Source organism: Calypte anna, chromosome 3, assembly GCF_003957555.1.
Source record: "Calypte anna isolate BGI_N300 chromosome 3, bCalAnn1_v1.p, whole genome shotgun sequence".
Taxonomy (NCBI): Eukaryota; Metazoa; Chordata; class Aves; order Apodiformes; family Trochilidae; genus Calypte; species Calypte anna.
This window is the reverse complement of record NC_044246.1, coordinates 99,611,547-99,639,146: the sequence shown is the minus strand read 5'-3', so window position 1 is coordinate 99,639,146 and position 27,600 is coordinate 99,611,547. Positions and strand designations below refer to the sequence as shown.

General features: G+C 38.6%; 1 protein-coding gene across 2 annotated transcripts in view; it reads left to right on the top strand.

The window, feature by feature from the left end:
- The first annotated feature begins 7,717 nt into the window (after nt 1-7,717).
- KIDINS220 (kinase D interacting substrate 220) overlaps nt 7,718-27,600 on the top strand; it is a 68,315-nt gene continuing 48,432 nt past the window's right edge. Inside the window, exons 1-8 of one of the 2 annotated variants that reach the window (XM_030446879.1) lie at nt 7,718-7,867; nt 16,716-16,863; nt 20,504-20,602; nt 21,989-22,087; nt 23,419-23,517; nt 24,448-24,549; nt 25,007-25,105; nt 25,435-25,632. In XM_030446879.1, coding sequence (XP_030302739.1) covers nt 16,756-16,863; nt 20,504-20,602; nt 21,989-22,087; nt 23,419-23,517; nt 24,448-24,549; nt 25,007-25,105; nt 25,435-25,632 — 804 coding nt within the window. In that variant the 5' untranslated portion in view covers nt 7,718-7,867; nt 16,716-16,755. The remainder of the gene's footprint in view (nt 7,868-16,715; nt 16,864-20,503; nt 20,603-21,988; nt 22,088-23,418; nt 23,518-24,447; nt 24,550-25,006; nt 25,106-25,434; nt 25,633-27,600) is intronic. The other variant, XM_030446878.1, reaches the window with a different exon arrangement.

Genomic DNA, 27,600 nt, shown 5'->3' with positions numbered 1-27,600 from the left:
AATTATTTGTAATACTTAAAATGGGTTTGAATTTTCAGGCATACAGTAGTGATTTGATGATGCTTTTCAGTATAAAACAGCAACATTACCTTGAGCTCTGATGCACAGGTAGTCAAATGTGAAATTACTATCATAACCACTTTCTGTATGCTTGATAATTGATGTCCTTTTATCCAAAGAAGTATGTGAATCTGAGGAAAAGCTTTTTCTTTAAATTAGAATTTTAGATGCAGAATTCATGTCCTATTTGTGGTTAACATAATGAGAGAAAGAAGTCCTTCTGACTGACTGACTTACAGAAGTGTGTCAAGGGAATAATGCAGTGATTATATTTATTCCAGACCATTTGTTGTGATTATGGTCCCTGCTAGAGTACTACTGTTAAAGGGCTACATTTTAATTGCTTGTGTTCTGTATTTTCTTGTAATTTTTTTTAAGTAAACATAAACTGTTTATCCACATGATTGTTTTTTGTTTAGCTGGAAAACCAACACAAGATACTACTGGAGAAAAATAATGCAGCTTGTTGGTTACCAACCTACAAATGAATGAGAGAGATTTTGTCACAATATTTTGAATCTTAAATTTTTGATCAAATAATAAGGCACTAGGGAGGTGCATATTCATAGTACCAGAAGTGTAATGATAGTCCTTAGCTTTGGGAGGATACTACCATGCAGAATAAGTCACAGTACTTCTGGCTTACTCTCTAAAGAACCAGACTCTCAGTCAGGTCAGAGTTGTTTCCTTGCTGTGACAGTTTTGTGTCTGGCCTTTGGCTCCTTGCCTAAAACTCCCAGAGTATAGTGTACCTTTCCTATATGTATAGGTTAGCACTAATTAATCTACACAGTTAGAAAGGGGGAACTGAATATCAAATGAGAGTGAGTGAGTCTGTTTAGGTAAGCAGGGATGTTTCTTGTTCAGTCAAAGCTGTATTATCTTTAAGATAAAAATAATCTGATTTAGAAATCTGTACTTTGATTACCCAAGTAGACTTCCCCTTCTATAGGGCTGTGTTTGTCAGATACCTGTTTGAAGTTCTATTACAATGTTTTGTTATTGTGTATAAGTAAGGGCAGAGTAGTTTGTGTTTGATTATTCTTATTAGATACAGAATCAGGAAAGATATTTGTCCTGGTTTGGGCAACCTGGTTTGGTTCTTTATTGCAATTTCTACTTTCTGTTCTTGAAGGGACATTTACATTAAAAAAACCCCAGACAAATAGAATTGCACATTTCTGGGTGGGTGAGTAGAGTTAGGGTTAATTCTTTCAGCATTTGTTGCTTAAATTCATCCTGTTGGTGCGATCTACGTATCTACCTAATCAAGCACTTTTGGATGTCAGTACAAAATCTGATGTGCCATTTTCCCCAGTAATGTTCTGGTACTTCTGGTTTTTTGTTTTGCCATGTATGTCCATAGATGCAATGGAGGCTTTCTAATTCTTCATTAATAAATATGAAAAATGTTGTAAACAATCCCATAAAACAAGCAGGTTTAGGTACATCAGTGGGAGTGAATTCACAGGTAAGAATTTTGTTCGAACTATTGTATATGGGGAAGTGAATTAGCTGGGCACAAGTGGGAAGATATGGGTTTCAAAATCAGATGTGACTGGTGTGTGCCTACAATACAGTTTTTGCTTCATTGTCTTAACCCCTTAAATAATTGCTACACAAGAAAATTATGACAATTAGTTCTGCACAAAATTTATGCTTAGGTGTAGTGTCCTAGAATTTGCCCTTTACATCTGATTGCTGAATATAAAAGCATTTTGAATCTAAATCTGCCCTTTGTGGAAATTATCCTGGGGACTGTGGAAAGAGGTTTTTTGTTTTAATGGCAGTGCTCTGATTTTAAGTCAAACAGGTTTTGTTGTTGCTTTCCCTCTGCCTTACTAGTTTTCTGCCTTGCACTGGATCCTTTTAATCTGTTCAGCCAAAGTCAAGAGCAGCCAGCCCCAGTGCTTTAGGCAATATTTAGCTTTTACACACGTAAAATTATAATACTGAATTTAGAAAGATAGCAGTGATTTACTATTGCTCTTGCTGAGAAAAACTGTAGAAAGTGAATTTCCTATGTTTTGGGCATGAGGGAAACACACTTAAGTATTCTTTCACTTACTAACTAATGTATATCCAAAAGGTAGAAGGGTTTTCTGTATTGCAGATTAGCACATTATAAATAGTAAATACAACATATCATCCATATTTTATGGTGCTTTGCAGTTATTTGCCTATTGTAAGCAATTCATTCAGGCACTTAATGAGTTAATGTTAGTTAGTAAATATAGTCACCCTGGTAGTAACTATTTACTTGCATAAACTTTTTAAAACTTTACAATTCTGTATTAGTGAAAAAGATGTATGTTTAAATTATACTTTCAGGAGTGCCTACTACTGTTGTGTTTGGGAAGGCTTAATTAGCTTTCAAGTTACAAGCATGCCCTTTTTATTCAGGAAACTTACTCTTCTGTGGGCACTTCTTAAGTTGACCCATAGACAAGATTTCAGTAACAGGTGACATTTTAAAATATATTACCATGTAAAAATACTGGTATGCATTTCAATCTGCTCTTCATAACAAAGTCTACTTTGGTGAGAAGACTTCATGAGATCATTGTATTTTCCCTGCTCTTCCCTGACTTGTGGTATGAGTTTTACTAGTATAGTTTATTATTTATTAGAGGAATTTTACATCTTAATAACTTGTTTTATTTCCATAGGGGAAGCAAGTGACGTGAATATAAATGCTGTGCTTGTCTGATGGGCTGTGCACTAGGTAGTGGAGCCTCTTTTATGGCATTGATTTGGTTAGTGGTAAAATGTGGAGAACTTTTAAGATCCTCACCTCCTGTCAAATTCATGTCAAAAGTAATTTTAAGAGAGTCTGTGGTTTTCTCTCAGAAGCTTTGCAAACAAATAGTTGGCAATTTGTTTAAATACATGGTCAAACTAATCCTCACATTGGCCTACAAATGTGACGATGTTGCTTTCAACTTTATAAGTTGACCTTGAATGATAAAGAAATTTAAAAGCACAAATTACAATAGTTTAGGCTTTCATTTCCCTTAAGACTTTCACTTAGTAGTTCTCATTGAATTCTGAAATCATGCTTAAAAATTTTTGTTTTCATTGAAAGTTTGGAAATAGTGCTGTTTATGTTGTAAAGTGGTGTTAGAAAAATGGATGGAAATGAATTTAAGGATTTTAATATGATGCAGGCTCTCCATGTAAAAAAATATAAACATTGGTCCTGTGCTGATTGATCACAGCATTTCATGACATGACTAGCCTCTAGGTATTCATTTACATCCAGTAATATTTAACAGAGCACTTGAGAGTATTTTTTAATTTACTTTTAAAAACCAAATTTGCTACAAGTATTTAGGTGCTATGCTGAATCAGTATCCAAGCAGATACTCTGCTGAACTGATCCTGTTCTGATTGGATTACCATGTTCCTCTTTCTGGTCGTGGTGGACAAGCTGGCTGTGAAGAAGTGGCCCAAGAGGGTTCACCACAGAGTTCCAGGGGAGCACTAACCCTGCATGCAGAGCTTGACAAAGAGTCTACTTGCTTGTGATTCAGGATGCAGCTCCTCTCTGCTAGATCTGCCTGGATTTTTTTCTGTTTGCTGTCTTAACCAAAACGTTTTGCAAACACCATGAAATCCAGGCACCCACAAAGTCACCCTGCAAGGTTACAACTACAAATACTCTTAAGAGTTGTTTGTTATGGTTAAAACTAAATGGAAAAAAAAATCTAAAAAAAATGTTTGGAGTTGAGTTTTTGAATGCTTTTTTCCCCCCAGAAACCTAGCCATCAAGTGTGTAAGTTTTCATCCCCTTAAATATTTAAAACATGTTTTTTCTCACTCTAGCTATACAAATGTGTGCAAAAGCAAATTTTGCCACTCCATCTCCTGTGCGTTAGCTATGCGTCCAGAGACTTAGGCCTGATTTTTTTAGATGGCTTTAGTTTTTCTAAATCCATGTGCATATCCATATCAGCATTGCATAAACTTCATGAATTTGTGAAACTGAGTTACATTTAGGGTACATAAATACACTTAAAATAGGCTGTATCAATATTTGTATGAGCCAGTGTTGAGACCAGGCTGTTGGGCTCCATTCTCAGAGTTCCAAGCTTTCTACTTCCTAAAGGGAAAATTTAATCTGTTGGCTACACTTCCAGTGGGAGGTAAAGGGCTTCTTTCACTGTTAGAAAACTAACCCTGATAGTATATTCTGCTGCAGGCTATGAATACAAATTTTGACTCCAGATACATGACTGAAGTCTTAAGCTAAGGCCACTTTTGGAGGAAACTTTTTGTATGGATAGTGACTCAGTCCAGCACCTTCCTTCAAATGAACCTCTTGGCAAATTAGCCTTCTGCACAATCTTTCTCATTTCTTTTGTTCTTTGAGGGAGAAATAACCTGAACTGGAATTTCTTTTACATTTCACTGTAATACATTATATGACCAGACAGATGTGGCCCATGCTGGAGTTGGATCAGGCTTCCAGAGTGTGACGATGTAATCTGAAACAAAAAAGAGAGAAACAGGGTGCCTAGAGCCTGGTAATTGTAATAGTGCAACACTGCATATTGAAGATACAAAAATCTTGTGTTACAGTAAGTCAAGGAGTATTTGCCTGTGCCTGTTTTGCCTTCTATGTGTTTTTCAGTTCTCTTTACATCTTTTCTTTGTACTTACTTTTGTCCAGTGGCCGACTATTTCTGTAAAGAATCTTCTGATGTGTCTTACTGTGACAAAGGTGTCAAAACTATAAAATAGTAATTAGGTAGTTATTTTTAAATCCAAGACCTCAGATGTGTTCTAGATGAGTTAGAAGAAAACATTCAAAATGTATTGAATGAAAAATAGTGTAAGGAGGGTAAATATAGCATTATTCAAAGATATTGTAATAAGTTATTCAATTTAAGAATCTAAAATATGGAATTTTGTTCTTTCCTGCCTTGGTTACACATTCAAGGGAATAGTTTTACCTCATGCAGAAGTAGTTATGCCTCCAACTGCCCATATGTTAAGGTGAAAAAACACCCATAAAAGTGGATAGCTACAGTATTCCTAAATTTGCCTTTCCTGGTTCAGATTATGATGCATTGTTGGTGAATTTCATTTTTATTATTCCAAAATATATATTTTTTAAAAAGTGTTATTTTTCAACAAATCCATAAACTAAGTGTTGGTGTATGGTAAAATTAAAATACCACTGTTAGTTACACTGTGATTGTGATATTTTAATAATTACTTATTTCTAATTTGTCTCAGCAGTGCTGCAGAAACAGCATGCTGATATGTTCTAAAGGTGTTTTTAACTTGCCTATAAATGTTTTTTTCTAATTTGTGTCTTTGAATCTGATTAAACTGTAGTTTAAAAAAGTGAACTAGTTTTTTTCTAAATTCTTTGCTGTGTCTGTTTTTAATGAGTGTTAAAGAACAAAATTATTTTAATGGAGATTCTCCTTCTAGATTCCTAATACAAGTATTTATGCTCTTCTTTTGATTTAGTATTAGTTCTGCTTCAGTACAATCCTTGCAAAGAAATTTAACTTTGCAAAGATCTCTTTACAAAGCTCTGTTTCTACAAGTGGCCCCACCCCAAAGGAATACTGGAGTGTGTGTGTTGGTCTCTTGAAAGGTTCTGCTGTAGTAATGACATTTTTAAGACTTTCCTGTTCAGAATGATCTTCTAGCAAGCTGTTTCATGGATAATAAAACCTCTTGCTATTTCAACATAAAGGACTTCAGGTGCAGTTTTAGAAGCTCTGGTGTTTTTTGTCATTTTTACCAGTAGTGAGAGATTTTGATGGAAATTCCCTTCTCAGATACCCATGCACAATGGAGTCGGTCAGGAGTGTAAAAATTATTTTCATGAACTAAAATATTTATTGCTGCATATAGTGAGAAACTCATGTCAATAGATTATGTTAAAATAGCTTCCTGCTTCTACTTCAGGATGCTAACACTTGTTGGTAAATCAGATTATTCTTACAATGGAAGTCTTTAACTTTGCTTTTTTAGGGTATTGAACAGAAAGAGCCCTGATTAAAAACATCCTGGAGCCAGCAGATATTTTCCTGTGCCTATAATTAACTTAATTCCATCGGAATAATTTCCTGATAACATGCAGGATGTTTTGGTATAGAATACAGAAGTAGTTGTAACAGGAAGATGTCTTCAGTCTGATTCTCAGACTAGTGTTGGAGGCCTGTACCCTCAGCAAGGTTTGCTAGTGCATCCTGCACTAGCAAGTGCACCTGCAGTGCATCTGATTTCCTAGGATGGCCATAATAGAGTAGCAAGAGTTGTTTCTCTGTGTGGGTTACTAATTCTTTCCAAACTAAAACTATGACAGTAAAAGAACTCTCCATACTTTTATTTTGGTTATTCTGCTGTTGTAATAAAAACATAAATACAAACCAAGCACAAGATAAACCCCCAAACACTCCTGTTTCCTAAATAATTGATTGATAATGAATAGCTTATTTCATGGGAGAAAATGCCATGCCGGCTTTCCTGTTGTTTGAAAAGTGCTCCTCTTTGTGTTCAATCCTCCTGGTTCAGCCTCTATTGCTTACTTGGCCATTTGGGTTGTTACACAAAGAGAAATATGGCAGCCCAAGCACTCTGCCCCATAACAGCCTCTCCCCATATTAATGCTTTTGTCAGATGGCAGCACCTTCTGGTTATATGTATTTGGGATATACAGGAAGCACTGTCAGATGTTTCTTTAAGAAGCCAGCAGCAATGGCTTTTTGGACAGATAGAAGATCACAGCTCTGTGAAAGCTTTAAATACATCCTTTGACCTGTGGGAAGCAGTAACCTCAGAAATAATATAGGGAATATGGGGCTGTACTTCTTTCCCTTGCTTGCTTGTTGCAATTGTTTGTTAAAACCCCGGTTTAATTTAGGTTACTGGTGACATTGTACATCATCTGGTCGTCCAAATTAATCAAACTAGGCAGCATCCATTGTCACAGACCTGGGCAGTGCTGAAGGTGAAAGTGACCTCCTGCAGTCACTGGATGGATCCCATCACCACACAAGTACCGCCCGCAGAGCTGGCATTAGCCTGCTCACCAACACCCCGGAACCGCCCTGGGGAGCCTGCAGGTGAATCTTCCACGGAACCGCGAAGCTTCTCGGGCGCCTCTGACGCGGGGAAGGTCTGGGAGAAGCTGGAGAACATCTGGGTTTGTGGGATGGTGAGGTGATTTTTTTTTCTCTCTCTCTCCATGTTTCCCAGCACCAGTCCTCACCGTCATGTTGAAACCGCACTCCAGTTGCCTCGTGTCCGACGGTAACTTAGAAAACCCCTTTCCCCCCTCCCCTCTTTTCTGTCGGAAGCGGCCGGTGCTGAATGCTAAGGCGGCCGCTGATGGTCCAGGCAGGCGCTCCGGGCAGCGGTGCCGACTCCCGGGGCTCCCCGCCCTGAGGGGCTCAGACCCGGGCCCTGCCCCGTCACTCGGCGTCCCCTCCCGCCCGTACCGCTGGCGGAGCGGCGTGACTCCCTGCTACCGGGGCTCCTGTTATGAGCTGCTTACACACGGTAATAAGCACGCCAGCCCTGCGGGCGGCTCAAGGAGCGGTCCCTGACACTCGTGGCTCCCTGACACCCGTGGGTCCCCGGGGCAATGCAGCGGCTGCTCCCCAGCTCCGGGCGGTGCCGCCCCCGCCCACGTGACCACGGCGGGGGGCGGGCAGAGGGGGGAAGATGGCGGCTGCCGCTGAGGGGCAGTGAGCGAGGAGCGACCGGGGCTGCCGCCTTTCTGTCGAGTCTCCGGTTGGACCTGGGGAGCCACCCGCTGGGACCGAATTCCCCCGGCTGTGGGGTGAGTGGCGAGAGGAAGGTGGAAAGCGGGGGCAGCGCAGGCCGGGCGCGGAAGGACAGGGGAAGGGCACGGGGGAGGGGGTGTGCTGGGCTGACAAACAAAGGGCGCTGCGGGACTCCTCCTCTCCGCCGCGCCCGTCACCCACTCTGCGCGGCCGAGCCACAGGGGACTCGGGGAGGGAGACGAAGGGTGGGCCCTGCTCCCGGACCGGGACTGAGGGCGGGGAACCGGGAGCAGCGGCGGCGCCTGTGCCACTCCGCCCCGGCCAGCCCCTGGGGCTCCGGCAGCGCTGTGTGCCGGGGGCGGGCTGAGCCCTCCGCCCTGGTGCCGGGGGCATTGTAGGGGGACAGCGTAGCCGGGAGGAACTGGCCCGCGCAGTGCCGCCGGCACGGCCGGGTAGCAGCTCCGCCCGGGGGTGGGGGAGCGGGAGCCTCGTGTAGACTCTTTCTCTCCTTTTGTTAACTCGAAAAGGTGGGTATGAGCTCGACGTGTGTCTAGAGTCTGTCGTCTGATTTCCAAGGTAAAGACTCACGGAAGGGTTGAGGTTAGGAGGGACCTCGGCCACTCCTCTGGCCCAAACCCCTTGCTCGGGCAGGGCAACCCCCAGCCCGGGGCCGTGTCCAGGGCACTTTGGTTTTATCGCCAAGAACGGAGACTCCACAGCCTCCTGGTGCAGGCTGTGCCAGCGCTGGGTGAATGCTCACGGTAATGAAATGCTCCTGATGTTCAGATGGCAATTCTGCATTTCGGATTGTGCCCATTGCTTCTGGTGCTGTCACTGGACAGTGGGGAAGTTGAGTAACAAAATCTCCAGGGGGTAGGGATTTATGACTTCTGATCTATGCTTAATAATTGGTTGGGAAAAGTGACTTCTCATAATTTTTGACTAAGGTTTGATGGGAAATGATACAGTAAAATGTATTTTGCTGGAAAAGTGTTTGAATCATGGGACTTATTACCTGCCCTCTGTTTTGCCAAATAGTAAAGAAATGGAATCATAAAGAAAAAGTTATTTAACAGACCAGAATATGTAGGGAAATCCACATATTTGTCTATTACATAGGCATTTTTTCTTACTTCTGCAATGGTGGTTATTTAAATTTAACTTGGTTATTAAGAAATTAAAATCTACTTGGAATCCTGTGTGACACCAGAGCTTATAAACTGTAGCCATATTAATTTAAAAATACTCTTATCAGAAGTTTTTTGTTGCACAGCTGATTTTTTCCATGGGTTAAAAATAGCTCAATAGATTTTTGTCATAGAGCCTGTGTCTGTGACTAACAAACTCTTGATTTTATGGTACAGAGAAGTGTGTTGGCTTTATGAGATGATTTAAGGTGATGTATACATTCTTCCTGCACTAGTGTGTCTAATATATGTTTTGACAGAATTAATTTGGCTTGGTTGGTATAAATTTTTTAAAAAGTTATTATTGGTAATAGTTTCTGTTTACTTTCTTCCAGTATTTAAAACCTGAAATAGTGTTATGTAGGACTAAGCATTTTGAGTTTTTTAGAGGAATTTTCTGTTAGAATTCACATGTTCTTGGCAACATCTTACTGTTTATAATTAAACTCTGCCTTTAAAATGGACTTGTTTCTCTGGTTAGGTCTGAATCCCATTATCAGATACTTCATAAACCTTTTCTGATCTTGACTGAGCTTTTTAACCAAGATAGAACATAGGTATTCCTGATGCTGTCAGATCGTAATGGTGACATTGTTTAAGTGCCTGTTTGCATCTTTCCAGGCTATTGGATGTAATCCACAGTCTTGATTGCTTTGTTAAAAAAATAATAAAGAAATCCATCACTACAATGTTTGGAGATGAGTATCTGAGGTAGTGAAGGACAACTTGGGTATCTCCAGTTCCCTGTATTTCTTACCATGTACTATAGTAATAGTTGCTACCATAGAGGCCTCCTTTTATGCAGGCTTCCTTTTGTTCTATTGGTTATGGATTTCCAAATAAGGATGTCTGCATTTCTACTTATCTTTTTGTGTCTTTTAATATTTTCTACTTACATGATTTGTTCTTTGATATAAAGTAACAAAAAAAATGAGATAAGCTGTTAAAATGTTTCTTGTCTAGATAACAGGAGTATGTCTAAGAGAAGTAGGATAGATGTTTCCAGATAAAAAAAGGAAAAGCTGAAAATCAACACAAGGTCATTAATCATACTGGAACTTCAGGCACTGGAGAAAAGGTGTGGGTGTAGACTACTTGTGGAAACTTAGATTTGTTATTTCTTTCTGCCTCTGAATACCAGAAATAAATATTTTAGAGACTCATTTGAACAGTTTTGAAAATTTGTTCTTTAAACAGAGTCCTGGTTAACCCATTCCTTGTAGAAGCAATAGTTAAAAATATTTACTGCTTCATGTGATACCTGACTTGTGATCTCTTTATGTTTATGAAGTTATGTCCATTTAGCAAGTGATTACAGTAAAGTATTGTAAAGAATGGGTAGTGCTTTACGTACATTTCATCTGTGTTCCACGTTTCTTCAAATGCTGTTTTGCAAGGATGACATTTACAGTTCTTAAGGGCAAAATACTTCATATTTCCTTATCCGATTTGTACATGCCCAGATTTCAGCAGCACTGTAATTATTGCCTTTTATGATTAACTGAAAGATCTGTCACAGTACTGCATGATGGGAAGTTAGCTTTTGTATCTGGAAATAGCTCAGCAGCTCAGTTTAAATTAAATCTGGCCAGTATCATTACAGATAATAAAGTTTTTATACATATGTAAATAGTAAAAGAAGAGCTAGGGAGAATCTCCCCCCTCTGCTTGGTGTGGGAGGGAAATTTGTGACTGTGGACAAGGAAAAGTCTGAACTGCTGAGTGCTCGTTTTGCCTCCATTTTAGTCAATGCTAATTGCTCACTGAGGGTACAGCTCCCTGAATTGGATGGCCAAGATGGGGAGCAGAATGAAGCCCCCATAGTCTGTAAGGAAATGATCAGTGCCCTGTTGTGCTGTATAGATGTGCACAGATGGGATCCAGCCAGTGGTAGTAAAGGAACTGGCAGAAGTGCTCACCAAGACACTCTCCATTATTTATCAACAGTCCTGGTGAACCGAGGAGGTCCTAGTTGATTGTAAACTGACAAATGTAACACCCAATTACCAGAAGGGCTGAAAGAATGATCCGGGGAACTATAGACCTGTCTGTCAGTTTGACCTCTGTGCCAGGAAAGGGTATGGAGCAGGGCATCTTGAGTACCATCATACGGTACATACAAGACAACCAGGTGATCAGGCTCAGTCAGCATGGGTTTATGAAAGGTAGGTCCTGTCTGACTAAACTGATCTTCTACAACCAGATGACTCGCCTAGTGGATGAGGGAAGAGTTGTGGACATTGTCTATCTGGACTTGAGTAAAGCTTTTGACACTGTCTCTCACAGCATTCTTCTTCAGAAACTTATGGCACTTGTCTTGGATAAATACACCCTGCATTGGATAAAAAATTGGCTGGATGGTTGGGCTGAAAGAGTGGCAGTGAATGGAACTAAATCTGGCTGGTGACCGGTCACAAGCGGTGTCCCCCAGGCTTCAGTGCTGGCGCCTCTTTAATGTCTTCATTAATGACTTAGATGAGGGGATTGAGTGTACCCTCAGTAAATTTGCAGTTGACACCAAACTAGGTGGTTGGTAAGGGACCTGGGGATATTGGTTGATAGTCAGCTTAATATGAGCCAGCAATGTGTGCAGGTGGCCAAGAAGGCCAGTGGCATCCTGGCTTGTATAAGGAACTCAGTGGCCAGCAGGAACAGGGAGGTGATCATTCCTCTGTACTCAGCTCTGGTGAGGCTGCATCTTGAGCACTGTGTTCAGTTCGGGGCACCTCACTATAGAAGGGACACAGAAATGCTGGAGAGTGTCCAGGGAAGGGCAGCAAAGCTCATGAAGGGCCTGGAGCACAAGTCCTGTGAGGAGAGGCTGAGGGAGCTGGGGTTGTTTGGTCTGGAGAAGAGGAGGCTGAGGGGAGACCTCATGGCTCTCTTCAGCTACCTCAAGGGAGGCTGGAGTGAGGAGGGAAAAAGCCTTTTCTCCCTAATGAACTGTGATAGGGCCAGAAGGAATGGATGGAAGCTGTTTAGGGGAGGTTTAGGCTGGATGTTAGGAAACATTTTTCACTGAGAGGGTTGTCAGGCATTGGAGTGGCCTGACCAGGGCAGTGATGGAGTTACCGTCCCTGGAAGCATTTAAAGGTGTTTGGACCTGGTCCGTGGGGACATGGTTTAGTAGTTAGGTTATGGTGTTGGTCACAGGTTGGACTGCATGACCTTGGAGGTCTCTTCCAAGCTAAACATTTTGTGATTCTGTAAATAGAAGGAAACCTTAAAGAAGGAACCTTTTTTTTCATTGTAAGGTGAAAAGTGTGAATTTCTTGTAAGTAGCTAGGATCTTTACTGATCAAAACCAAGAAAAGACAGTCCTCTGAATAACTAGTGTGTGTTGACCAGTTCTTGTATTTATTCATAAATGATCACAGCTCACACAGTAAAAAAAATATACAGAAGAGATGTGAAAATGATAGTGATATGATAGGTAATGACTTTTTTTTTTCTGTACTTGGAAACTAATACAAGGATTTGAGAGTACATTAAATATCTGCAGATCTGAATTGTCAGGACCTCTGCAGTAAATATTTGTCCCACTAATAGCAATTAAATTTCATTATGTCAGCAAATTTTTGCAGTCTTTCCAAAACAGTGATAACATCTGCTTCAGCTCAGGATGTGAGAGACTTAAAAACAAACAGGTTTATCCTTGTACAAATATTACCTTCACCTGGGCATTTGTGTTTGTAATACATCTTTTCATAGTTCTTGGTGTGTTTCTAGTCTTATAAAGTACCAGAATTTGCTGCCTGAGGGCACTGTGAGATTTCCAGGCTTGAATTGTGAATAAAGAGCTGATTTATGGACTGGAAATTGGCTTGCTTTAGTGGAAGGGGGAAAAAAAAAAGCATTAATTTTTATTGGAAAGGGAATAAATTTTCAAATGGGTTCCTTTTTTTTAATTGAAAGTTTTGATATATATTGTGAAAATACTTCAGCTGTGTTGAACAGAGCAAAAACTGTTAATTGAGCACTTGAGAACTGTATATATAATGGAATTGCTTAAATGGTACAGGTTTTGCACTAGGCTTATGAAATTTGGCAGGGATTGTGTTCTTACCCTTTATTTTGGTAAAGCATAGGCTACTGATATTTTTGTTCAATGTTGTTTGTTTTGAAAGTGTCTGAGTATATATTTCAGGATCTTTTTCATTGGAGGTGACAGAATAGGGTCACTTATCCAGAGACTGTGCTTCAGAGCCTTGGTTTAAAGCATTTATGATAAATGAAATGAAATTTTAAGCATTGGAAGAAATCACATCTTAGTGTCTGGCATCCATCTGGACTTGGAGTAACAGCACTTAATTTTCATTAACATAGTAACATAAATCTGCTTAAAGACAAAAGTGAACTCTCTCTGTCCTTAATTTATATTAACTTGCTGCTAGGATATTGTGGATGAACTCCAGCCTACTTCAGGTATGTTTATTGTTCTTGGGAAGGAAAGACAGAAATACAGCTTCCAAAAATCTGAACACCAACCTTTTTTGTGTGCATTTGACAGCAAGTTGGCAGGTTTGGTTTGGTGTTCTTATTTTATTTGTGAAGGGGTTTTTGCCTTTTTTTTTTTTTTTTTCCTTTTAGTTTGCTCTGTTTCTTGAAGGATGAGAAGAATACTAACATACAGATTAACCTGGTGAATTCAGGTTGCATTTTAAATGGCAATTGCTGTTACTGACTTCCTAAACAATGCTTTCCTGAAGCCCTCCAAAATGTTAATCTTTTGTATTCTCTAAGAAGCTTGCCTGAAAAGTGGCAAATTAAACCATAAGGGTATAAAATTTATAATTATAATTTTTTGTTGTTGTTCTTGATTTTTATAAAATAGACTTACTAATTCTAAGCAGGGGATATTATGTGACAATGAAGCCTATGTGACAAAGAATATTAATGTACTTGGAAGATGGTTAATACCTATAAAGCTTATGTAATTAAAAAAAATAATACTAGCATGAAATTTGTAAATGCAGCTCTAGATGTGTACTTTAGGTTCAGGTATTTTGCTGTTAGTCAAAGGTTTAAGTTGCCTCTGAGGATTCAGATCTACATGAAGGCAGAAGCTGCACTGTCAATATATCTAGGAGTTCAGGTGATGATTTCTGGAGCAGGATACTTATCTACTATGTGGCAGGGCTGCCTTTGCCTTTTTGAAATATGACAGTGGGGAACATCAAGGGAAGAATCTTACTTTGAGGAGGAAGCAATGCTGAATATGGTTTTGCTTTTCACATGGGCTGAGAATTAATTGGAGAAATTTTGATAGCAGCTATAGAGTATGATTCACTTGGTGAAACACTGTAGTCATATTTTGATGATTTTTTTTTATATGCAGGTTTCAGCTTAGTATTTAGCATGGAAAGTAGTCAGAATCTAAGGTACAGCTACAGGAGAGGAGAAGCTGAGATACTGCACGGGGAGGGAGATCACTGCACAGTGGTGTCAGTGGAGCTCATAGTAAGTCAGGTTTCAGAATTTCTGTCAAAATGCGTAAAAATCGGTGGGGGGAATTCAGATGCCTGCATGTGAATATATATAATGCCATTTTAGGTGCCCAAGAATAGCTGAGATGCTTGCATAGGGCTGTAAGATCCTGATGCAGGCTGTAAGAGAGGCCAACTCTTCTGGGCTGGCAGCTGGATGCCAAGCAAGATGCTGACTTTTCTGCTATTTTTGTATGCTGAAATGGCCTAGGAGCCTGTATATGGGCACTGAGCCACTACAGTCACTTTCTTTTCAGCTTTTCAATTTTTGTTGTGGTTTACTCAGTTTGTTTCACTTGGTTTTTTGTTTGGTTTTTTTTTTTTTTTTTAAGGTTGCAACCTCTCAATTAGCTCTTTTTTTCTGATGAAAAAAGTAAAGTCAATTATATGCTACCACTGTCATACTGTTCACCCCCCATTGCATGGAGGTACTTCAGCTGTATGGTGAACATGACAGAATTTTTTTGTTCTTAGTTTATTTATAACTTTCTTCTGGGAGAAACTGGCTATTTGTGCACTGCCTGGTAAAACTGTTGCTGGGCTTTGTATGTCAAATTAAGATAGTTTTTTTGAACTGATTCTAGGTTTTGAGTTTTAAATAATATCTGAGTGATCTGATTTCTTGAATTTATTTTTACTTGTCCACTTGGTATGTGGACATGTGAAGTATGGAGTTCAGATGTCTAAATCCTCTTTGGAATTTGTCCCTTAAACTGCAACCTGGATTTTAAAGCTGAAATTTTATGGTGGGAGTCACCATCCCTTCTTTTTTCTCTCCCTCTCATGTTCTTCTGCTTCCATAGTGAAAATATACTTAGTGTCTTGTGTCACAAGACATTCATGTACACAGAGCTGCTGTCATCTCAGATGAACTGGGCATATTGGCTACTTTGCAGGAGTTTTATGATTCAAGGAATTTCTATATATGGGTCATCCGTTGGCTATGGTGCTATGGGTGAACTCAGGTTGTCTCTAATGTATCTTGGCAGCAGTGTTTCTATACACTCACTAAAGGAGAAAGGATGGTGTGATGCTGTTACAGCCTATGTAAGCAATTCAAAGCAGAGTTAGATTGTTTGATTAAAATCTTTAAATCAAAACAAACTGCTCTGCTCTAAGTGTAATGAAGTTCCTGCTGGCTTCCTCTTGTCTCTATTGGCTTGTGTTCCACTTCTTAGCTGAAGAAAAATAAACCAGTGCAGAAAAATTAACCAGCTGCGTTTATGTGAAAATAAAAGTTAGAACATTTACCTGGGAAAGCTGCTGGTTTTTTTTGCTTCTGTCTGACAGAGAGCAGCCTAGCCAGCAGGCTTTAGCTAAGACTGAACTAGAGTTTTTCCTCTGCACAAGGGAAAGCTGGGGGGGCAGTCATGACATCCACTGATGCTGAGGAAAGTGGGAGTGGGTGGCATCTCGTGTTTAGCCTCCCAACTTGTTCTGCATCTTCTGAAATTTAACTTAGGTACAATACATAATTCAGCTTCTGGAGCTGTATGTATATAGATTTGGTGCAGTAATACTACTTTTTCTCTCAAGTTAATAGCCCTCATGTTTTTAGGAAGTCTTAAATAGTTCTTAATGCTCTGCCATAACCAAGAAAAACCTTTCCTTTTTTACATATTACAGGTCAAGAATATATAATGAGTCAATAGAAGCTATGTCAAGTTTGACTAGCAGGGTAACAATGTGCCATCACATGCAGACATGTCTGGGTAAAGTTGATGATAAATTATTCAATAAATGGTGTTTTTCAGAGTTCTGCATGGCTGCAATTCAGGTATTATGGCTGTAATTTAGGTATTATTGCTGTATTTCATAATGCTGAGTAGACTCTTATGTTTTGCTTATGTACAAAAAGCCTATATTATAAACAACTAGCATATATAATGTTTGTAACATAAGCAGGTGTCCCTAAAATGCTATATATGGTCAAGAATATATACAAATGAAAAGCTACTGTGCATTCAATTTAAAATACATATTTAGACAATACATAGAAATTAGAATAATTTATGTAACTTTTTAAGAACAAGAAAGATAAGGCAATTGACTTTTCCTTGAACTGTAGTGCATTTCAATGCACGTCTCCTCAGCAGCTTCTTGAGGAGAATGATTCATACTCCACCAGTAGCTTGCTGTCAGATGCAGCTCATGCTTTGTAATGTCACAGTTAACTCTTGTAGCTTTTATTCATGGTTTGTGTTTTTTTGTTTTTCTTTCCCAAAATGCAGATAGGCTTGGTTACAGAAGCATTTTAAATATTGTGCAAAGATGGCAAGTCTGATGAGTCAGAGTCTATTGACCTACATAGAAGAAGGAAATCTTCCTGCTCTGAAAGCACTTCTTGAGAAATGCCGAGATGTAGATGAGAGAAATGAGGTAAGATGATTTTGGAGAAGTTTGAAAAGTTTATAAGTAGATTTTTTGCAGTTTATTAGTTACAGAATTATTAATTAAGGAGATCACACTGGTTATTTAATATGCAAATTTCGGTTTTCAGTTTTATTTTCAAGTGATTGGTTACCTTTGCACAGACTGAGCACACTGTGTTCAGTCTCTGTCAGTACCTCATTCAGGAATTTTTTTTCTCCTCTCCCTCCCTTCCCCCTCCCTCTACCCCAGGGTGTTCTCCTAAATCAGAAAATGCAACTCCATCCTTACTTTGTGAATTGAGATAATACCTGTATTTCTGCAGCTGGGAACTGTTTCCTAGGTCACAGATCCAGCTGCATATGCATTCTTGCTCTGTCCAGTTTCTGCTTGCTTGTCTTACACTCCAGTCTCATAAGCATCTGAGTGATGCTATTGTTAGATTCTGCAGTTTGTCCCTATCTCTGCTGCTGGGAGTCTCTCTAATGTGAACCCAAAATGGGGCATTTGAATTTTGAATTCAGCCTCACCAGTGCTGAGTAGGGGGCTAGCCCAGTATTGATTTTTCTTCATTGCTTCAGGGGCACACTGCTGGCTCGTGGCCCTCGTGCCCATCAGGATTCCATGTCCATTCTGCAGCACATCTCCCCAGGCAGGCAGCCCCTAGCCAGCACTGGTGTTGGTCTGTCCCAGTCTCCAGTTGCCTTTGAATTGCAGGGGATTGTCAGTCCATTTCTCCAGCCTGTTGAATTGCCTCTGAGAAGCATCCCTGCCCTTTGGCATTTCAGCTGCTCTCCATAGCTTGGGACAGTCTGCAAACTTGCTGAGAGTGCTTTCTGTGGTGTGTACTGGCATTTCAGTAACTGTGTTTTTTACAGAGATCGTATTTCTGGTACCTAATTTTTTCTGTCTTCTCATATATTGCTGTGGAGAAAGTAATTTGTGGGTATGTTTATGGTTTGCATCACTTTTAAACTCATAAGGATGGTGGAGGTGCTCATACATATCAATTACAGGAGTTTTGTTAAAGTGCTAACTCTTCATTGGAATTCAGTGGCATTCAGTGCAATTCTCTCTCCAGTTTTGGATCTGCCAAAGCACCTTTTATATTTGGATTCAAGCAAAATACCAGAACTTGAGTGCTAGCAGAGTAGGTTAAAAAAAATTGCTGGCAAGCCAAGGTTTGCTAGTGCCAGGACCTCCCAGGCTGCAGTCACTTGTCCAATGTGAGGATCACCCACATTGTTTCCAAGCCTTTATATCTTGACTGTGCTCAGCTGCCAGAGGAACTAGGATGTCCAGCCAGTTTGTATGTGAATAGTTTTGTTGGATAAGCACCAGCAGTTTCAGTTAAGTGGAACAAGTCTCAGTCTCTCTGCCTTTTCCCTCCAAGTCCTCTCCCTGTTCATGTTCTTCTCTCATACCAGATACATTGATTACTCAACAGTTAATGCCAGATGCTTGCCTTGTGTGATGCACTTGGATCCTAACAGCCTCCAGTTTCTTAGGATGTGCCTTTCTTCCTGATCCTCTGTTGTTGATACTGAAGTACCTGCTGCATGTTCAATTCTGAATCTCTCTTCTCTCACAGACTGAGAGCTAATCTGTAAAATATTGAGTTCCCTACAAAGGTACTTAGACTTAGCTGTGATGTACAGATGTACAGTACTTGATGTGCTTGTAGGAAATACGAGCATTTAGTTGCTGTGGAGTGTCTAGGTTCTTGGGCAGCTTTTGAGAACTGATTTGGATGTCACTGGTCGGTGAAATCTTTGTTGTTTGCTAAGACATTCAATCTGTATTTGAGAATCTCCTAACAAAAAGGGAAGGATACTTTCAGTACACCTATAGAAAAATTTTACATCTGCCTAAGAATACCAGATCTGGTCTACAGCTATATGGCATTTCTTACAGGAGGGCATCATTTTCTCATCCACAACATTGTCTTGCCCAAACTTACTTTTGTTTGGTTTGTTTGTTTGTTTGCTGTCCATGGAAGATTATTGCAGTGATAACAATAGTAATTGTTCTGTAGGAAATAAGGACAATGCTCATGCTAAAATAGGGATTTTTGTATGTATTGTTTAAGCAATTCTTTGGATGGGACCTCTGGAGATTCTCATCTTGTGTCTGTGGTGTCTGGGTTGAAGCCAGCTAGAACTGACTGTACCCAGCAGAGAGCAGTCCCAACCTCTATTCACAGAGACCCTGTGCAGCTCCCCCCATACCTAAACCTGGACACCTGCACTCTGTACAACCAGGTCTGCCTGCCCCTTTCCCTGGCCTCTCAGAGTCCCTCTTGGATGGCAGCACAAGAATCTGGTGCACAAGCCACACCTCCCAGCTGGGTATCAGCTGCAAAGGCACTGAGGGTGTTCTCTGTCCCATTGCCCAGGTCCTTAATGACAAGGTTAAGCAAGACCCCAGCATTGATCCCTGTGGTACTGCGTTAGTGACTGTCCCCCAGCTTCACATAGTGCTGCTGAGCACAACCCTCTGACCCCAGCAGCTCAGGCAGTTTCAGTCCAGCACAGTGTTTATTTAGTCTGTACTTCATTAGTTTGTGTGGGATGTGGGTGGTAGTGTTTAAATGTTTGATTGATGCTGGGCGGGTAGTGTCTAAATCCTTGCAAGAGACTGGATAAGCAGCATCTCAGCTCTTCATCCACTGAGCCAATGATGAAGGAGTGAGATTGGTTGGGCATGATTTCCCAAATCACTTGGCACATGAATTCCCAAAATGAAGATTAGTGTTCTTTCTGTGTTCTGATTCTGCATTGATTTTTGTTCTTTTCAGGGAAATGGCTGGTATATAACTACTAATGTGTATCTTTTGCATTATTTGTGCCAGATAATTTGAATTGTCTATGTAGTAAAGAGTAAAGACATAAGAGAGGTCAGGCAAAATTATCTTTTTATTAACCTTGTTGAAATTAACATGTTGACTGTCAAATTTAGCAAGTTTTAGTTTTCATCATGGAGAACAGCTGTATCTCAGAAGTTTGTTGATGCAGAAATAGGCTCATGGACTTTTAAAGCATCCTTAGTGGTCTATAAACCAGCTTTTATCTCTTGTCTTCCCTGAGATGAGTCTGTTTGTTGCCCTGTGTTGCATAGGACAGGAATGAAGTAATTATTTGGTATACAGTCAGATGAAATTGTGGTATCTAACTTGACTATTTTTTCCAACACTTGTGCAAGAAATTTTACTGATATTCTGAAGCAATGTGCATGTTTTAATAGCCATTGTGGTTCTTAGGCTAGATTGAGTTATTTATTAACTTCTAACCACTATGACTGGGTTACTTAAAGACATAAAGATGCAACAGGATGTATTAGAGATGTCTTTAGTGGGAAAAACACTCAGAAATAAGATACTTAACATGGTAACTTGCTAGCCATTTTTTAATGCCTGAAATAGGAGGGTTGTTGGGTTTTTTTTTTATATATTTTGGGACAGGGTTTAATATTATGTTTTCCATTTCCATTACAAGTTGACTGGTTTGAAAATGAGTCCTTCTCACTGCTTTTCATTGGAAATGAAAAACTGGACAAAACTTGACAACGTTTTGTACTTTTTGGCATTTTTTTTTCTGGTGCATGTGCATCACTTACCAATGTATCACTTTTCCTGTCATTTTGATTTCAGAATGGCCAGACTCCACTCATGTTGGCTGCAGAGCAAGGCAATTTAGAAATTGTCCAGGAGCTTCTCAGAATGGGAGCTAATTGCAACTTGGAAGATGCAGTAAGTATTACTGCTACCTAAAAGTAGAAGAGGAAGAAATTTTAAGATGTAGGCAAAGAAAAGAAATTTAGGGTAGTGATGAGAGGAGAGGGGGGGAAAAAGGTGGAAAATAATGCCATATAAGTGAAATTTTGTCAAAAATTACTTGGTTCTGTATTCCTCTGTTTTGATTCCTCATAACAACAGGAATATTTAAGATGTTTTAAATTTCTGAAGGTCTCTGCTGAACACTGCAGCTGTTTCTTCTAGGAAATTACTAGGAAGCTATAAAAATAGTTAATACAAACATAACAGTAGTTAACATAAAAAGGTAAACAGAATAGAGAAGTACATCATCAAAACCAAGGTCCAAGTTTATTTTGTTTGTTTCACCAATGATTTTATATGTTGAAAAATTATTTATTTATTTAACTGTTTTGCTTGCAGTTTTTCAGTAAATACTGAGGGAGAACTTAGGCTAAAGGATTATTTCAGATGAAGTTCAGAATAGTGGCAGGGAAGGGTTTCCTGCCTTTGCAGAAGAGATTGACTCTAGGTGAAAGATGCCCAGAAAGGGTGAATATGGCAGAGGTCTTGTGAAAAAGTTTTGAAAGGTTTTTATATTCTAATGAAAAGTGATAAACAAGAAAAAGCTAGTGCTTGTGGTTTTCTTACTTCTGCACTTTTATTTAAGTGTAGCAGTGTAGACATCCAGGAAAGTCTGGTATGAAACCTGTCATTTTGTTTTTAAAAAAAGTCTCTGATTTTAGAGACATTTTATTACATTTGCTGTAAATGTTACAGTTCCTGTTCTTATGGGAAGAGCTTTTACCATATAAACTGTTACTAAATTTATATCTGCATAGCACTTAAAACAGGAGTCAACACCTGCATATATTGGTATTTTCATTCCAGTTGAAGGAAGAAAACTGTAATTTAAGAGGAAATGTGAAGTGACCATAAACCGTGGTTCAGATTACCCTGCATATTAGCCCCTTGAGTGCTGTCACCCACTGTATGTGGAGACAGACCACCACCATTTTCTGTGCCATCTCATCCCCACCCTGCTGTTGTCTTCACCTCATTTTCTAATCATTTGTAGGTGTTGCTGCTGCCATAAAATTTTTAAGAAGTTAATCCACAGTGTATTGAGGAGGGGAGAGTGATGGTTATGGGGAAGGAGGGAAGATAATTGGAGGGGAAATCTGGAGTAGCTGTTGGTTTGTATTTTTTTTTAATGTAGAACTAGCAGGTAGTCTATGTGGTCTTTTTTTGGTTGTGTTTTTTCTTTTAAAGGTCAACCTTTTTAAGGCATTGTGCATTTCCTATTGTTGGTTAAACACTTGAAAAACAAGGTAATTGTATTGAAATATTGCACATCACTCAATTTTTTTTTCCTTTTTCTAGGATAACTGGACTGCTCTTATTTCAGCAGCTAAAGAAGGGCATGCAGCTATTGTAGCAGAGCTGCTTAATTATAATGTCAATTTGGAGCATCGGGATTTGGTATGTGTTGTCCTGTAAAAATAAAATAGCTTTTAGTAAGGAAAATAATTTTGGGAGTTGGAGATTTTCAGTTCTGTAAAACAAATAAAAGATGCTTTATTCTTAAATGGTGTACTCACTGCTGTTAAAATGGAAAAGAATATATATTTAACCATTGTTTTTACAGCTGTAAAATAGTTGTTTTAATATTAATAAAGGTAGCTTTTAGCAGCTAGGGCTGCTTTTTGCCTCTTTGCATTGGAAAAAAGCTAATAGAAGAATACAGTTTGATTTTTGGATGTGTTTTGTGCGGATGCTTTTTAGGGGGGAGGGGTCGTGGTTTGTTCTTGGTTTTTATGGTGTTTTGTTTTAATGTGGTGGTTTTTTGGTGTTGTTTGTTTGTTTGTTTTTTAATGTTGGCTTTTTAAAAAATATTTTGGTAAAATAAATGTTATATTTTCCCAGAAGATACTTGTTGATACTTACTTTTTCTAGCTATAATTATTTATATAGCAATCCATGTTCTCAATATTCTGGAATTTGTTTTTATTCATCTTGCCAAATTTTTTGTAGTGGAAAGTGTGCACTGTATTCCAGTCCCCCTAAAGAATTACAGAAGTTGCATACATGATTAGGTTAGATGCCTCTCAAGGTTTCTAGGCCTGTGCCAGTCTGAGAGGGAGGAATCTTTTACCCCCCCAAAAGTGTGTTATAAAGAAATGTGCATGCATTTGTCAGAGGCATACTGTTATTTTAAAATTCATTTGGGTACCTGACCAATCAAATGCCTTAGGGTAGGGAAATGTTGTCCGTAGTTTACAAAGAGATGAATGCACCGTTGGAGTTTGGAATCAATTGCTCTTATTTCTCCCTTAAGAGAACAGGACTTGCTTCTCTGCTGAAAAAGCAAATCATGATGTAGTTTATTGATGGAGGCTTGATATCAGTTAGACTGATCAAAAGTATGTTTTAGTTGATTGGGACTCCAGTCTTGTTTTAAAATAATGCTTTTTGTTTGGTTGGTTCTTTGTTTTGTTTTTGTTTTGGGGATTTTTTTGTTTGTTTGTTTGTTTATCCAGTGACTGGATTTGTAAGAACTTGAAGTCTGATTTGAGTGTTTAGAGCAAATCCAGGAACATTTTGGACATGATATGATTTCAAGTTTTTGTACACAGCTGGAAATCAATACTCTAATATGTGTGGTTATTATACAACCCTGCTTACGTAGGATAAATAGTCCTTTATGTTTTTGACTTACAAAAGTCTTAGGACAAAAGCAAAACAAAATAAAATTTGGTTTCTAAGGAGTATTTTTTAGTTTTTACTTTTTTTTTTTTAATTGTGCTTGCCAGGGAGGATGGACTGCGCTGATGTGGGCATCGTATAAAGGACGTACTGAAGTAGCCAGAATGCTGCTTGAGAAAGGAGCAAACCCAAACATCACAGGAATGGTAAGTTTTAGTCTCGAGCATCCCAAGCACCTCCTTCTCCTAAATTTTTTAAGTCAGCCACCTTATTATTTTGATTAAACATATATAATTTTTTACAATATAACAGTAATCACTATATTTATAAAGATATTGTTTCAACAGTATTTTAAAATTAATTTTAATTTTTTCAATTAAAGCAGATGAGTGGATAGCTTTTCAAATTGAGATTAGCAGGAGAGGAAATAATAGGAAAGATAAGTATTGTATGTAATGCTACTTATGTAACAATTATAATTTTTCTGGATCTGTAGAAATTAATGGAGTAGCCAATATGTGCAATTTAGAAACAATAATTTGTCTCAGTTGTTTTATACTAGTTACCAAATGGGCTAGGTTATCTGAATATATGTGAGAAAGAATTGAATTTAAAAACCCTAAAATCATGAGATTTCATTTTAAAAACATTTCCTATAAAAGCATAGGCAAGTTGAAAATTTGAATCAACAATTTTTCTCATGGGCAGCTCTCTGGTGTTTGAAGCAACAGTGAACAATCATGGAAGAACACTAGTGACAGCCTTTCTTGTGGATTTCATCTGGTTTGCTACTCAGCTTCTACATGCATGACATGACTCATCTGCAGGCTTGATTACTTAGGGATGTTGCTTAGCTGTCTGTTGCTTCTGTCTTGCATTACAAAAGGCATATTAAGATGAACATGTGAATTTTTAAACATTGTTTAAGGGGTTCTAAACCAAAATCGAATCAAAACAGTAGACATTTTCCTATAGGTCATCTAGACAATATCCTCGGCAAGCATTGATACATAGATATATTTCTATGTATCTCTTCTATGAGTTTGTCATCTGTGGGAGCATTGTGACTGGCATTGTTCATAGAAAATTATGATGATTAATTTAGTTTTGTAATTATTTTTTTTTTTAATTCTAAGCAATACAGTGTTTATCCCATTATTTGGGCAGCAGGACGGGGCCACTCAGATATAGTACATCTCTTACTGCAACATGGAGCTAAAGTGAACTGCTCTGACAAAGTAAGTTATCTAAATACAGTGTTGAATTTCTTTAATGCGTGATACTTTTCTTTTAAAAGTAAGTTTTATTATAAAAATAAAAGTGTATGAGTTTTTGATTGGAAAAACACTCACTGTTATATTTTGCTCATAGGGTTAGAATTAGTGTGCTACAGTAATCATTATACTTGCAAGAGATTTTTCCATAGTACACTGAAGTAGGTGTGAGCATTTATTTCTTTGGAGCGTATTTCTTTTTTCAAAGTTACTGGAAACCTTCCTATCCTAAAAAAGAATTCTTACAGCTATCACATGCAAATAAAATTTTAAGTTGGTTTTTCAAATGCTTGTGCGAAGTCACAAGATCAAATTACATCTTTGGAAAAACTAAAGCCATGAAGTATATGATGAATACACCGTAGTAGGGGATGCCAAATACACAGAGCAAGATGATAAGATGTTATAAATCTTTTTGCAGTATGGAACCACCCCACTGGTTTGGGCAGCAAGAAAAGGTCATTTGGAGTGTGTGAAATACTTGCTGCAGATGGGAGCTGATGTTGATCAAGAGGGAGCTGTAAGTAATTGTTTTCTGGTAATGATGTGTGGGTAGATACATCTTTGTGTCCTATTTTATAATACAAACAGTGGGAAATGCATTTAAGTTTCAGTGAGTATTGGTATGAGTTCAGGTTATTCTCTGAAGGTTTACATTATGAAAGTTCATGCCATACGCATACCTGATATGTCAGACAACTTATTCCTTAGTTGGAATAAGTTTCAACATTTCAGCATTTGGGTGGTTAGGAAAGTAATGCCAGTGAGTATTCTTTCTTTATTTAAACTGCTGTTATAATGATGACTTCTGTATCCTCTGTACAATAAAATCTATTGTTTTGTTTCAAGAATTCTATGACAGCACTTATTGTAGCTGTGAAGGGTGGCTATACTGATTCAGTAAAAGAAATACTGAAAAGGAACCCAAATGTAAACTTAACAGATAAAGATGGAAATACAGCTTTGATGATTGCATCGAAGGAGGGGCATACTGAAATTGTGCAGGATCTTCTTGATGCTGGAACTTATGTGAACATTCCTGATAGAGTGAGTATATTTTCATCATCGTTGTGGTTTTACATGCATGTACTACTACTTTTTAAATGTCACTGTACACAAATTTGCAAGTGCAAGTTTTTTCTGGCTTTCTAATTTTCCTGCCATCTAGGGGTATTTTTAGGTATTGCTATTTTACAGGTAAGTTAAGTGTCAAATGTTGCTGTGTGAAGCTAAAGGATAAACTGCTCTCTTTCTGTGGGTTTCTTGAATTGTGAGTTTCCATAGGGTGTGAAAATAATTTATGGCTCTATATTTGTCATAACTGTCACATAAGACTAATTCTGAGCTGACTTGCAGGTTTGGGGTGAGGGGCTTTGTGTGGCAGTCCTGTTAAAATTGTAAAACAATGGGTTTTATTACAAAAGAATGTGTCATTCACAATCTTTTATATTTGACAGTGAAACTCTTTACTAAGAGAGTAGCATATATTAGGGGGGAACTTCAGCTCTGGGCTGACATCTGAGTGTATCTAAGGCAGTGGAAATCTGTGCCGTGTACTTGAGCTGCAATTGCATTGCTGAGTAGAGGTGTCCAGTATGCGCAGTGACAAGAGTGAATGTGCTTGCTAGCCACTCAGGGCTTTATTTGGTTGCTTCTGTAGGTGCCTTGGGCTATCTGCAGTGCCCTCCTGATAGTTTTTTCTGAAGTGCCAGGGTCAGGCCAGGCACTGTACCCTTGGGGCTATGGGTGCTTAGATACCTCAACTTAGGTGCCCCTGTCAAGATCAGTGTTTTAGTTCAGAGCAGTAACATGGTTTTGAGGTTGAATTCCCAATCCCTAAATTGAATTGCTTGGGGTTGTAGAGAATAGAGAACTTACTAATATTTGCCTCATAATTTTAAAAGGTTTTTTGATGCATTTTCCTTTATTTCAGGTGTCAGTTTAGTGTATTTCTTCAGCTATGTTTTGAACTGCAGTTGTGTGTGACAACAAGTCTGGTGTCAGGCACATATCAAATCAAAACTTTAAATATTTAAGAAGGTACATTGCAATCTCCCTTCCCACCTTTTCTGTCACAAAATTCTACAAGTGTCTGAGTTCCTGTGCCTTTGGGAAGGATAAATTACAGCTTTCAGTACACCTGACTGTATTCCAAAAATATGTAAAACAATGAGTAGTCTTAGTTTGAGGTACCAGAGTAGCTGTTGGTAGGGAAGATTTCTTGGTTTGAACCCAACTGTGTAATGACTGTGGTCAATACATGATCTATTACTACTGCGGGTGCTAACTGAATTCCACTCCTGTGATTTAGCTATACTTTTATTTATTTTTCATTTTTGATCATAAAAAAAGGTATTAGACAATATCAGGATTTCATTTTCTGAATTTCTGACATGTCCTTAAGTGTGTTAAAAGCAGAAGCCTTAAGCAGAATTTCAGCTTTGTTTTATGCATATACAATCCACATCAAAATATTTTTGCTTTTGATACATTTTAGAACAAATCAGCCTTATGCTTCTTTTCTTTGTAAGAACAATAGTATATGTAAACAGCATAACAGTCAAATATGCACCAAAACAGGGATAAAATTACTCAAAAAATTTTAAGATATTTTGTCAACTGTGAAACTTCTAGAGGAGACAGACAACATCCTCGCCTTATTGTAAATAGGTTATTACTGTAACTAGTTGTCTGTAAAGAGGTTCTTATTGTAGAGTGGTTGGTTTTCCCATGAAGACCAAGAACAGATGGATTTTTTCAGATTAATTATTAATTTATGCTGTTATTTTTTTAAGGTAGTGGCTTAAGCAAGGCCTATTTTTGAGGTGGTATTTTGGCCATAAATACATCATATTTAGTCACTGCAAGAAATCTAAAAAATGGAGTCCATGACTGTTTCTTCTATATACCCAGTAGTTACAGAAGGAGACTTTTTTTTTTTTTTAATCTTTCCACAGCATGAGTGCAGCTTTCTTAGCATAAATAGGTATAATTATATTTAAAGGCTGTGATTTA